At 47.3% G+C, this 13,009-nt stretch overlaps 1 protein-coding gene across 4 annotated transcripts in view; it reads right to left on the reverse strand.

Moving 5' to 3' along the window:
* USP42 (ubiquitin specific peptidase 42) overlaps positions 1-13,009 on the reverse strand; it is a 525,507-nt gene that overhangs the window by 193,956 nt on the left and 318,542 nt on the right. For all 4 annotated transcript variants that reach the window (XM_078665145.1, XM_078665143.1, XM_078665146.1 and 1 more), the window contains exon 13: positions 4,171-4,914. In XM_078665145.1, the coding sequence (XP_078521271.1) occupies positions 4,171-4,914 (744 nt within the window). The remainder of the gene's footprint in view (positions 1-4,170; positions 4,915-13,009) is intronic.

Consider the following 13,009-nt stretch of genomic DNA (forward strand, 5'->3'; position numbering starts at 1 on the left):
CAAATAATGCAAAGGATCCGGAGTTGGTGTGGACTTGTGGTTCATATGAAGGCCAAAACGTTGGAAGGAGATCGCAGGTCCATTTGAAATGAAGTTGGGCTTCTTGAGAAGTTGGCATCTTTATGAGCCAATCATCTAGATATGGGTAGATGAAGATTCAGTGCTTGCATAGATGGGCTGCCACCACTGCCATGCACTCTGAGAAGGTTCTTGGTGCTGATTTTAGGCCAAACTGAAGACTGTGTACTGATAATGGCCCTGCCTCACAACGAACCTTAAAAACTTCAGATGTTTTCTCTCTATTGGAATGGGGAAGTATGCATCCTGAAGGTCGATGAAGCAAATCCAATCTCCCTGATGGAATTGGGGATAGATTTGATTTAGTGCCAGCATCCAGAAGTTTTCTCACAGAATCCACTTGTTGGGTATTTTGAGATCGAGAATGGGTCTCAATTCGCGTTTGTCCTTCATTTTCACTAGGAAGTACCTGGAATAGATGACTGTCCCCCGACGACTGCAGGGAAAGGGTTCCACTGCTTTTTTCTGTAATAGGAAGTTGACCTCCGACACTAGCAATGTGAGATGGAAATTGGACGGTTTGGGAGGGATGGACGGTAGTGGACTGGTGAACCTGAGACAATATCCATTTCGAACAATATTCAGAACCTACGCTTCTTTTGTGATGTTTTACCACTGTGCTAGATAATAAGCAATGCTTGCCCCTACCAGAGTGGGTAAGGAAAGGGGGAAGAAAGGACTCATGTTTGGACACTATAGTCGGTTTACCTCTTTGGGCAGGTTGATGATTATAGCTTCCTGTTGTCGGTTTCTGTTGTTGCCAGAAAGATCTCTGTTATTGCTGCTGAGATTTGCCTGTGTACCACTGAAGGATCTAAACCCTCTGAGAATAAAAGCGACGCTGGTAGCGTCCAAATGATTTTCATTGTTCCTTTGGCCTTTCTAGACCCCCCTCCCACACACTTTTAGAGTATCCATTTTGATTTACATCCTTGCTATTTCGTTGTCAGAATTGCTTCCAAAAAGTGTGGAGCCAGAGAATGGAAGATTCTGTATGCGTTGCTGATTCTCGGGCTTGAGGGATGTCAACCGGAGCCAAGCATATCTCCTTAATGTTACTCCATGACAAAAACAATGAGCGGCTAATAGAGATTAATCTGCTGCAGCGCTAATCACTTGATTAGACACCAACGCCCCCTTATGCATGATCTCCAGAAAGGCTTCTCTCTCATCTCTTGAGAGATGCTAAGCAAAATGCCGGATGGAGTCCCAGAGGGCTCTTTCATATCTGCCCAAAAGAGCTGTTGCACTGGCTGCTTTCATGGATGTTGCAGCAGTGCTGCATATTTTGCGGCCTGCCAAGTCCAGTTTCCTGCTTTCTTTATCTGCAGGAGCCGATGATGATGGAGAAGTAGAGTGGTATTTTTAGCCGCCAAGGGGTGGAATAAAAGGGCCTTGATCCGGAGGCCGGTATTTCTTCTGCAGCTTTGATGGAGCAGGCTTAAGAGTAGCCAGTGTCAAAAATAGCTCAATGGCAGGTTCTAGAAGGCAATGAACCAGTGGAACAGTGGTCTTGAAGCTGTTCGTTGGTGTAGAGGTTCAAACATTACAGCTGTGGAAGTTGCTGGTACAGACATCTGTATATTAAGTTTGGCTGCTCCAAATACCAGAACCTCTTGGAAGATTGTGATATCATCCACAGAGGAGGTACCGGCCGGTGGGGAATCCGAGTGTTAAAGAATAACCTCTTGTAGATAAGGAGGCAGTATCTGTATGTCTGCGATGAGACCCGATATGAATGGCGCGAAATGTTGGTGAGCGCCTTGGAAAGAGATGAGAATGATGACGAGAGCGGTCGACGTTTGTGAGCGCAACCCATTTCTGGGAGCTGGATCTGTAAGAGGAACTAGCGCAACTGGAGGAGGCAAGGCTGGTTGTGGTGAAGGAAGTAGTGCCGGTGATAGAGACGGCGGTGATGGAGGATTAGGAGGGAGCGCAGTTGGAGTAGGAGAAGGACAGGATGTTACCACAATAGAGGGTGAATATGCTCCTTAATATTGAGGGTCAGGAGATGAATATATTCTTCTCTTCGTCTTCCTTGATTCCCGTTGTCCTTTCGACGTCGAAAAACTCATCAACATCTCACTACGACGTCGAGCCACTCCTAGCTGACGACGAAGCACTCCTTGACGTCGAATGGTACCTACGAGTCGACGGTGTATGGTCTTTTGACTATGACATGGGTTTCCTTGATGACGGTCGATGTCATTTCCTCAATGTCGAGTCAGCTGATGAAGGCGAACAGGTCGGGCCATACCTCGCATCGACATTGATCCTCTCAATGTCGAATGAGACTTGTGTAGTTTGTGACCAGAAATCATCTTTTCAGACCTCCAGCGTCCTCTGGAGGTTGAAGACAGAGCCCTGGTGGAAGAGAAATCTTCCCCTCGTTCTGAGGTCCCACCTTCAGGCTGTGTTCAGGCATCATCTCTTCTCAGTTCCATGAAGGCGAAGGGTCCCTCTTTCACGTCTAATAAAAAGTTCCTGCAATGATGACAAGCAGCAGGAATATGGGAAGGTGGAAGGAAGATGATACAGACTTCATGGGAGTCTTTTTTGGCCTTCTTTCTCAGCACTCTAGGCACTTGTCAAATAAAGATGGCATTCTATTTGACAAAATACCACCGTTTTCTATCAGAACAAAACTAAAAGACACAGGAAGAGATGAAAAACGTAGAGTTAAGTTTTTGTCACCAGTTTGTTTCAGAATTTTTATGAGGAAAAAAGCCTAGAAAAGCAGAGCTCAATGCTCCAGGGTCCTGTCCGAAAGAGCCAGAAAAAAACTGAAGCAACTGTCACCTGCTGAGCATGATAGGATACTGGTGGTCTCTGGGTTCTTAAAGACTCTGTCTTTATTTTTAACCATATAATGGCAGCCGATGAGGCTACATTGTCATTTTCTCATTCTCTATCATAAAACGGGTTTGTGAGGGAGCTTTACACTGTTCACTAAGGCACCATAAAATTATACATATATGCTCCCTTCTAGCCCTTTTTTGACCTAAGTGGATTTTGAAGCCAATGTTTATAGGCTGCTTTATTTGTTTTCTTAAGTGTCCCAGCAGGCCTTTCCGAAGAAAGGCGAAAATCTACAATTAAGAAGATATATATAGAAGAAGAGCTCCGGGTCTATTAATGGAAACTCTCTACGAGAGAAATATTATTTACCAACCCAGTGCAAAATAAGGAATACACACTACAAATATCTATTAGAGGTGGACTGAGCAAACAAAACATCAACTACGTTAGTAGGCTTTATTAGTGGCAGCAGCTCTTAAAGCTGCCAACACACCAAACAGCACGAAGGAAGAGTGATAATCAGAAAAAGCAAAAATATTCTGCAGCACCATTTCCGTTTCACTCCATTGGACAGAAAAGACTCAACTATGCATAAAGGTGCAGCACTCAGGAGAAAGTAGTATGAACAGTTCTATAGTTGGTAGGGTGCAAAAGCAAATGAACACAATGGCCAAAGTTGGAGCTAATAAACAGTCTCTAGTGTTCTTAGCTCCAGGCTCTCACATATTCATACATGCACTTGTAAAGGCAATACGTCTGGCACTGGTCGCCAGCCTTTTGGCTTTGTCGGTGCCCTTTTTGTTCTGTCATGGTCGTTGCAAAGCTTTTTTTGATGTGGAAGCTGCCGGGTCAAAAGCTAAAATATTTTGGGTCTCAAAAAGCATACTCTGCCATAGTCGTCCTTGGTACATGAGGGAACTACTTTGTGTGCAGATGTGATCCCTGTGAAAGGGCAGAATGCTGTCACTAACGCTGAAGTTAGCCAATGGCTGAAGTGATCTGACACATTACCCCATGCTGTATAGTCATGAGGGTGGAAGAAAACTATGAATGAGACCAATGGATTAAGATGGCCTGCCGAAAGCCTCTGTAATTAAGTACAGAATACATATAATTTCAGTAAATAAAAGGTCTTGGCTAATGTCAGGTCAAATAATTACTTTGATAAGTTAAATGCTACATCTAACTTTTCCAGGGTTTCTGAATTTAAAAAAAGAATGCTGAAAATACTTCTGCTTTTCTTTAAACTGGTTTACAAAACATTTAAAATAAAAAAATACAAAATACACTTACTTTTCCATGCAACCCATTTGTTTTCGGAAAGCAGCTTTCAGCTTGATCCCCAGATTTCATGTAGGATGAAGATTCAAAATGTTTGAAGCCATTTACTTTACAGTCGCCATCCATACTAATGCCCCCATTAACAGTAACACTGGCCAGTTTTTCGTTCAGGGAGGGGTTGTCTTCTGAATTCTGACAGCTAGTTTGGGATTTCTTTAGTTTCTCAACTTTGTCACCAAAAATCCCATTAATAGAATCTGAGTAGCCATTCTGTTTTATTAATCCTTTTGACTCCTCGTCAGATTCTTCTGAAGATTCTTCTCCATAAGGGACCAATACACCTGACTGTACTTTACATTTGCCATTCTGAACTGGTTTTGTAGAACTGTCATTTGACGCCATCTGTTTGATTGCATTAGCAGACACGGATGTCGAAGCTTGCGAGGTAGACTGTAGAGCAGAAGAACTGCTAACTGTTGATGAAGGTAATGTCTTGTTTACACGTTCTAAAGTACCATTCTGAAGAACTGCTTGTGACTGCCCTTGACGAGCTGGAAGCTTGTTGTGAATATTGATTGTGATCTTTTGTTTTTTTGTAGTTTCTGGAATAACTGTTGGCCTATTAATTTGCCAATTGTGGTGAGAAGTTGATGGTGGAGCTGAAAATGGACGTTTCACATTAGAGCTGCTTGGATTTGTCGCAGAGCAGCTAGGAGTTTCTTTCAGTGATCCAGCACCATTATACTGATTTGAATTCTGCAAATAAAAAATGACAAGTTAAATTTTAAAAATGCATCAATAGCAAGATTACGTTTTGTTTCATACTTTTATATGTGTTTTGACATCAGTCAGTCAACACATACTCGCTATTCAGCAACTGAAAGTAGTAAAAATCATTTAGTCATCATTCACATTTAACTTTTTTATCTGCATTAAATCTTCAAAATGCATGTTCTGGAAAGGAGAAACAATAAAAAATACAAGAGCAACTATCGCTCTGGGGTTTAGATTTTAATTGTTAGTGTTGTAAATACACTCAGATATTTATTCTGCATAGACTAGAGCAGTCACAGGCTTCTAATTACAAACCTTAACGGTGCAATATCACCAAGTATGTGAAATGATTAAATAAGTATAGGACAATGAATACAACCACAGCTGCTTCATGTGCTCCTATGATGTATATGTTTGTAAATATCCTTGCACCCCTGATATCTTGAGGCCTGTTTTGGAGAACGAATGAGCTCAGGGAAGATAAGTCAGATGAGTAACAATGATGCACACACTCGCTCGCTCTCTCTCTGATACATAACCAGTAACCAAGTAATTTTGTCCAATATAGTCACATCAAGGGGCTCTTCTGACAGCTAAGAACCCCGAGATTAGATGTCACCAGTTAGGTATTTTTCATGTTACATGCTTGTTTTGGGATAGTTAGCATGAAAATGCTGTTTTTGTAAAAAAAAAAAAAAACATTTAATGAAACTTTTTATTGGAATTACGACACATCAACATACAGCGTATATCCTTTGGTAACATATGCATCACCCACAACGTACATATGCAGAAACCCAAAAGTACAGTTACTCCTCCCAACCCTCCTGCCTCCCTTCAAACCCCAACCAGCCGGTAAAAATACTCCAGAGCCCCTCACCGAGGTGACTCAGCAATATCATGTGCTGCACAAAGGTCAGTTGCAATCAGGTAGCATCATCACAAAAGTATCATAACTCAACTTTTAGGTCCAACGATGAAGAATTTCCTGGTCAGTAATAGTTCATTATGAATGTCCGCAGCAGTACCGCTCATGAATCATCCCCCCTCAGAATAAATCAGGATGTGCCATCAGATACGCTGTAACAGAGCTCCAAAAATCTTTAGGGCGAGAGGCTTCAGGCAACTCTTCCTCATACACTTACAACTAGTCCCTGCAATAGGTCAGATCTTTAAGCCATAGTTTTATAGTGGGAGCAGACCTCGAATCCCACCTCTTCGCCACCGCCCGCTTTGCAATCAGAGTGGAGACAGCCACGAGGCGTCTGTTGGCGGGCTTCAAACATTTCACATACCCTAGAAGACATAATTCAGGCGTACAGGCAACAGGCTCCAGCACCACCTCCGACAATATACGAGCCACTTCCGTCCAGAATGCAAACACTGTCCCACACACCCAAGCGACATGATAGAAATCCGCATCCCCAGCGCCACATCGCAAACACCCCGCCGATTCTCTCAGACCATACTTATGGAGTTGCAAAGGCGAGTAATATACCTGATGCAAAAATTTGAAGTGAATAATCCTGAGATTGCAGTTGGCCGTAAGTCGACCTGTGAGTTGACAGCATGCTGTCCATACCTCCATCGAGATTGGACTACATATCGCGGTCTGCCAGCGTTTGCGCGACTGGTGGTCCTCGAACTCTTGCTCCCGCTGAGAAGCATAATAAAGCCTAGTAATGAGTCCCTTGCGGCTCCCCCTACCAGCATTGCCTGTAATGCCCGAAGAGCCATCGGCTCCACAGGAAAGTCCGGATACGCATCTCGAACGGCCTGCCGAGCTTTAACATACGTAAAGCAGAAGATAAAAGGGTGGTTCACCTCACTCTGGGCCTCTTCAAGGGTTTTGAAGCGACCCTCTTTGTACAGATCACCCATCCGGACAATATTCGCAGAGGCAAGTTCGTTTAATGCGGCGGGCTCCCGGGCAGCCGAGATACCCGGATGTGTAGCTATGGGCAAGAGAGGCGCATATAAATATGGAACCTGCACTCTAGCAGCCAAAGCCCGCCACGCCCAAGACGTGCATAAAGGGGGGTTTATTTCTTGCCGGGGACCACCTGAGCCACCCGACAAAACCATGGCCTGCACCGGAATGGGAAGGACTGCGTCCGCCTCAATGGCTACATGTGGCTGATAGCGCTGTGGAAAGTGCCAGTAGTGGGCAAAATGCGCCTGGGCGCAGTGGTAATATAAACGAAGATCTGGAGCCTCAAAGCCTCCTTGGTCAAAAGGCTGAACCAGCAGATCCCAGCGGCAACGCAGTTGTTTTCCCCCCAGACAAATGTAAGCAGTGCCGTCTGCAACGTTCGGAAAAATACCACATTCAGTTTAATTGGTATATTGATAAAGAAGTACAACATCTTGGGCAGAAACACCATTTTTACCACGGCAATTCTATCTGCCAGCGACAAGGGAAGACTTGCCCACCGCTCCGCCTGCTCTGTTATGCACATAATGGCGCGTCCATAGTTCTCGGTGACCACCACAGCCGGATCCCTATGGATCATCACCCCCAGGTACTTTACGGGCTCAGAGGTCCAGGACAGCAGAAAGTCCAACTCTACTTCCCTCGTGCACTCCGTTTTTGGAAAGACCACCGATTTGGACCAATTAATGCCCAGACCAGAAAACCTCTCAAATTGAACATATTCCCTCAATAATGGCGAGAGATATACTGATGGTTCCCGGACGTAGAGTAACATATCGTCTGCGTACTACAAGACAATCAGTGGGCGCTGTCGAAACCGTAAAGCCGCAGCAGAATGCTTTTGGCGGAGTTTGCAGGTTCTATTATTAAGGAGAAGAGCATGGGTGACAGGGGGCATCCTGCCGTGTGCCTCTTTCTATAGAAAATAAAGACGAAACCCTGCCATTAACTCGCACCCTGGTGACAGGCCCGCTATAAAGAACCCTAATCCACTGTACAAAGAAGGGAGGGAACCCCATTCTGCTCAGGACCGTAAACATATAGGACCAATGCACGGAATCAAACGTCTTTGCTGCGTCAAGTAACACAGCAACGGCCTGAAAGTCTGGTTCGAAATAATGTAGCGTGGAGAATAGCGTGCGCAGATTATGCGTAGTGAATCTCTCCATAACAAAACCGGACTTATCCGGTAAGACCAGCAAGGGCACCAGGGGTGGGAGTGTGGTGGCTATCATTTTTGCTAATATTTTAGTATCAATATTAATGATGGAGAGTGGCCTGTACAATACGCACTGGTTAGGGTTCTTGTCCGGCTTCAACAGGGTGACCAGTAAGGCCTCCAGGAGCGAAGGTGGCAGAGTCCCGCTATCATATGCCTCCGCGTAAACCTCCAGCAACCGCGGAGCAAGGGCTGTCGCAAATGTCTTATAATATTCACTTGGCAGACCATCCGGTCCAGCGGCCTTACATGTAGGCAAAGCCCTTATAGCGTCTTGCACATCCTCCTCGCCAAACGGCTGCACCAAATATTCACAATGGGCCTTAGACAGCCATCCCAGTGTCACATCGTCCAGGTAATCATATGTTTCCTCGGAGGGCGGGGACTCCCTAGCAGCATATAGGTCCTTATAGTATTTCAACAGTATATCACAGAGCTCTTACATCGAGTGACGGGGAGTACCAGTGTCATCAATGAGCTCATTTATGGGCTCCTGACTACGGGGTTCCATCAATTTCTGGGCAAGAGAGCGGCCAGGCCGCCCACCCTCCCCATAATACCAAGCTATCCGACACCAAGAGCAATGCCGCAGCTCCTGATCTACAGTGTCATTGTGTTCAGTGACAAGATCACGTATCTGTGCCAGCTTATCTGCAGTGGGCTTAGTATCAAAGGATCGCTCCAGAATATTGATGTCTGCAGCCAGCTTCCGTATCCGGCGCCTGATATCTCGCAGAACTCCAGCTTGCACCCCTATTCAGGCTCCCCTAATGGTGACCTTAAAGGCCGCCCATAGGACTCCTGCGCTATCTACCGTGCCTTCATTTTCTTTAAAGTAATTCTCGATTGCTTCCTCTATAGTTTGCTTAAAAACTGGGTCCTTAAGCTCCGACGGTTGGAGCCTCCATGCAAACTGCGGCGCCCTATATTCCGGCAATGTCAACTCCATAAGCACCGGGAATGGTCAGAAAGTGTTCTGGCAACATGGGAGACTTTCTTGACCCAGTGACCAACTTCCCCGAGATCAACCAATAATCAATACGTGACCATGAGCCATGCCCCAAAGACACACACGTATTCTCGCAGGCATCTGGGTGACGCTAGCGCCAAATATCATGCACGTGCCCAGCATCAGTTAGACCCCACAGCACATCTGATGCTCTTTTCTGCCGGAGCTCACCAGACCCATGCCGATCCTTGAACATGTCCAAATACACATTAAAATCTCCTCCCCAAATGATTTCAGCAGGAGGGAATAACAGGATCCTGCGCCATACATCCGAAAAAAACGCAGGGTCATCCACATTGGGTCCATAAATGTTCACCAAGAGCACACTTTCACCACCCAATCTACCATGCAGAATCACAAATCGTCCATTATCATCCATTTCAGTTTTAATTTCCGTGAAGGGAACACCTTTCTTCACCAACGTCAGTACCCCTCTTGCATCCGAAGAATATGAGAAAGACGCCCGCACAGTGGCCCAACGCACCCCAACGTCCCGCACTGAAGCAGCCGTCAAATGTGTTTCCTGAAGGAAAGCGACATTCACACCCATACGATCCAGGCCCGCAAACACCATCCTGATCTTCTGCTGCGAATTCAGGCCACGGACATTCCATGTGACAAATTTAATAGAGCTACCCATTACCTGGTTGAAGGAAAATCAAGCATCGATCGTTGGATGCAGAGGAATGTAACCACAAGCCGCAGCAAATACTGCACACCACATCATTACGCCTGGCAATCAACAAAGAACACTCCCCCACCCCCAAACCCAGCCCCACCCGCCCCCCACTTCAGCACCCCAACCATGCCAAAGCCATCCCAAAACCCAACTTAACCCTCCCTTCCCCATAACAACAGAGATCAATATTCGGGGTACACCCATATGAAGGTGGGCACAGATGCGCGGTCCTCCCGCATAGCAGGAGTTGACCGAGTAGTGAATATCCAAGCATCCCAGCTCAACCCGACAAACTATAGGTATACGAGTGGAATAGAATAACCCACTGAAGAAAGAACACAAGGGAGCCCAAGGCCCCGACTGCAATGAACTGGGCGCCAAGGAGCTGGATTAGAGAGAGCGGAAACCCCACTCAGAGAGCATTTACCACAATAATCAGAAAGGGCAGTACAATCAAGCCACCCAACTGGCAGGAAAATAGTGGACGATCAGAATTGTTCCAGCGATCACCCATGTGTAAAGACCTTCACGCCAATGAAAAAATACAAGTAAGGCTTGACCAACAAAGTAACATGGCACCATGGAGGCACATACAGATTTCAATATAAACAGGGACCCTCAGAGAGAAAGTCACAGTATGTCCCACAGTGGAACCATCAGCACTCTGCCTCCTCCTGCCCATCCCCTTCAGGTGCCTCAGTTGAGTCACGCTTCCTGCGTTTCAGATTTTTAGCATAATCCATTGCGGCCTTTGGGGAAGAAAAGATCTTGTTGTCAGCTGCAGCGCCGGTGCGGAGTCGGGCCGGATATAGCATGGCGTATGGGACCCCCTCATTTCGTAAAAACTGCTTCACAGTGCTGAACTCCCTCCTTGCGGCCTGGACGGCGACCGTGAAATCTGGGAAGAAAGCAAGTGTATTCCCCTGGTGTTCGATCTTCCCGTTCTCTCTTGCCAGGCGCAAAATGGTATCCCGGACCCTATAATTCAGAACTCTAGCTATTATGGGGCGGGGAGGAGCCCCCGGGACCGGACGTGCAACCAGAGAGCAGTGGGCACGTTCCACAATAAACATAGGAGACAACTGTTCCGTGCCAAAGATCTCTGTGATGAGGCGCTCCATATAGGTCTCCATCCTGCCCACATTTGTGGACTCCGGCAGCCCCGTAACGCGAATGTTATTGCGTCGGGACCGGGCCTCTAAGTCCTCATTCTTCGCCTGGATGAGAGATAAGACATTTTCCATATTCAGCGCCTTGTCAGTAACCGTGGATATCCCATCCTCCGTGGCCGAGACCCTCTGCTCCACTTACTCCATGCGTGCACTCTGCTTTTCAAGTTGAGAGGACATGTGATCAAGTGTGTGATTGACAGCAGCCATAGCGCCTTCAATCGACTGCAAAGTGCGCTGCTTGGTCACCAAAGTGGGGGGCCCATCTGTTGCGTGTTCCGCCTCTGAGGCAGCCTTTTGTGGGGTCTTGGGTATCCGCTGTGACTCAAAGGTGAATTTAGATTGATTTTTGCCCGTCCGACCCATGTTCGTAGGCCGCACCGCAAGCACCAATGCAGGAAAGAGCAGGGATTAGGAAACCCAGGCCTAAGGGCCCTCCCAAGGCTACACCATGCACCGCCAGGCAAGAGAAGGTAACGTAGTCCATACGAGGCCCCAGTGGTTGCACAGTACCTGCAGACAGCCCCAATCTTAAACCCAGCCAAAGCAGTCCCCCGACCACCCGGTTACTCCCCAAGCCAGTCCACCAAGCGATCTAATCGGGGTACCGGGCCGTGTCAGGATGAATGGTAGAGCTTACAGGGGGCACATGTCACCAGTCATGAAGGAAGACTAAAGTCCACCAAGGGTCGATATAGAACCTAAGGTGGTCGTAGGCCCAGAACAAAGTGGGAGCTGCAACACAATGTTCAGGAGAATAGCAGCAATAGGAGAGCGAAAACAACTTCAGCCCCAGGAGAGCGCAGCCCCACGAAGGAATGTCCTGCTGTCGATGGTTCCGCAAGCAAAGCAGGCGCTCTCCAAGCCTGAGAGCGCCAGGCCCAATAGTGCCAAGAGACAGGTAGGCCCGGGCCCCAGCAGGCACCATCACAGTCGCGGACGTCCTCTCGGCTGTCACATATCAGCACTCAGCACTATTTGTCAGAGGGGGGTCCCCCTGAGCCATAGACACTGCAGCACGCCAGCCGCTCCACCGCCGCCGCACTTAGTCCCGCACCAGACACAGCGAGCTGGGCACAGCACCGGTCCCAGGCCCGATTCCACCAAGGTGGCCCGAGCCGTAGGACGGGCCGACCCACTCACTGCATCTGGCGCCGACGGGTGCCGTTGCCTGACAATGCAGGAGCCTCTCCCCGGCAGCCTCAGGCCCCACTGGGAATGCCGCCTCCACGGCACGCCAACTACTCCGCGGGTCTCCTCCAAGTCGGGCAGGCTCCGAGCACGCCACCCCGCACCAGCCGCCGAATGTGCACAGCAGTCACCGCAGCCGCAGCGCCCTCCAACACCCAGAGGGGCCGCGCAGAAAGCTCACAGGTCTCGAGCAGTTCCTCCGTCCGGCAGCCTTACGAGACCCTGCGGCTGCCATTTTCAGGCTAAACCACGAGGCAGATGAGACGCCGCAGTTCTCCACAAAGGGCAGGGTTATGCGCACCGCAATTCACCCCAGGCAGTGCAGGGACTGAGCAAGAGGTCGCACCAGAGTTTTGAATTCGTCAGGAGCACAGGATGCAGCAGATAATGGTCGGATGATTACTCAGTCAGGCAGAGCCTCACAGCAGTGCGGCCATCTTGCTGTGCGCCCTCTAGCGCCCCCCAATGCTGTTTTCTTAAGACCTCATATACCAATGGACACTGACTGGAATTATTATTATATAGGTTTATCTTTCATAAACAAATTGTTGAAAAAACAATGAACAATGGTGAGGGGAGTGAATGTATGCAATTTCTGTGGATGCAGCGTTTAAAACATAATTACAAATTTGCTATAAAATTTACATATTTTACAAAAAAAAGTTTCAAACTTGAATGAAAATGATACTGCCAGAAAACATGCAGCCTCATTTGCTTTTTTTTTGTTGAAAAAATAACTTCAGAATATCACTGCACAATTTAGATAGCCTTTTAGTTTGTGGGCTGCCTTTATGATGATGATGAAACCCGTTTTCACAGGGAGCAAGAACGATTAAATATTGCCCATATTTCACAGTTCCCTGTGGAATATAGATTT

Source organism: Lissotriton helveticus, chromosome 10 (assembly GCF_964261635.1).
Source record: "Lissotriton helveticus chromosome 10, aLisHel1.1, whole genome shotgun sequence".
Classification (NCBI taxonomy): domain Eukaryota; kingdom Metazoa; phylum Chordata; class Amphibia; order Caudata; family Salamandridae; genus Lissotriton; species Lissotriton helveticus.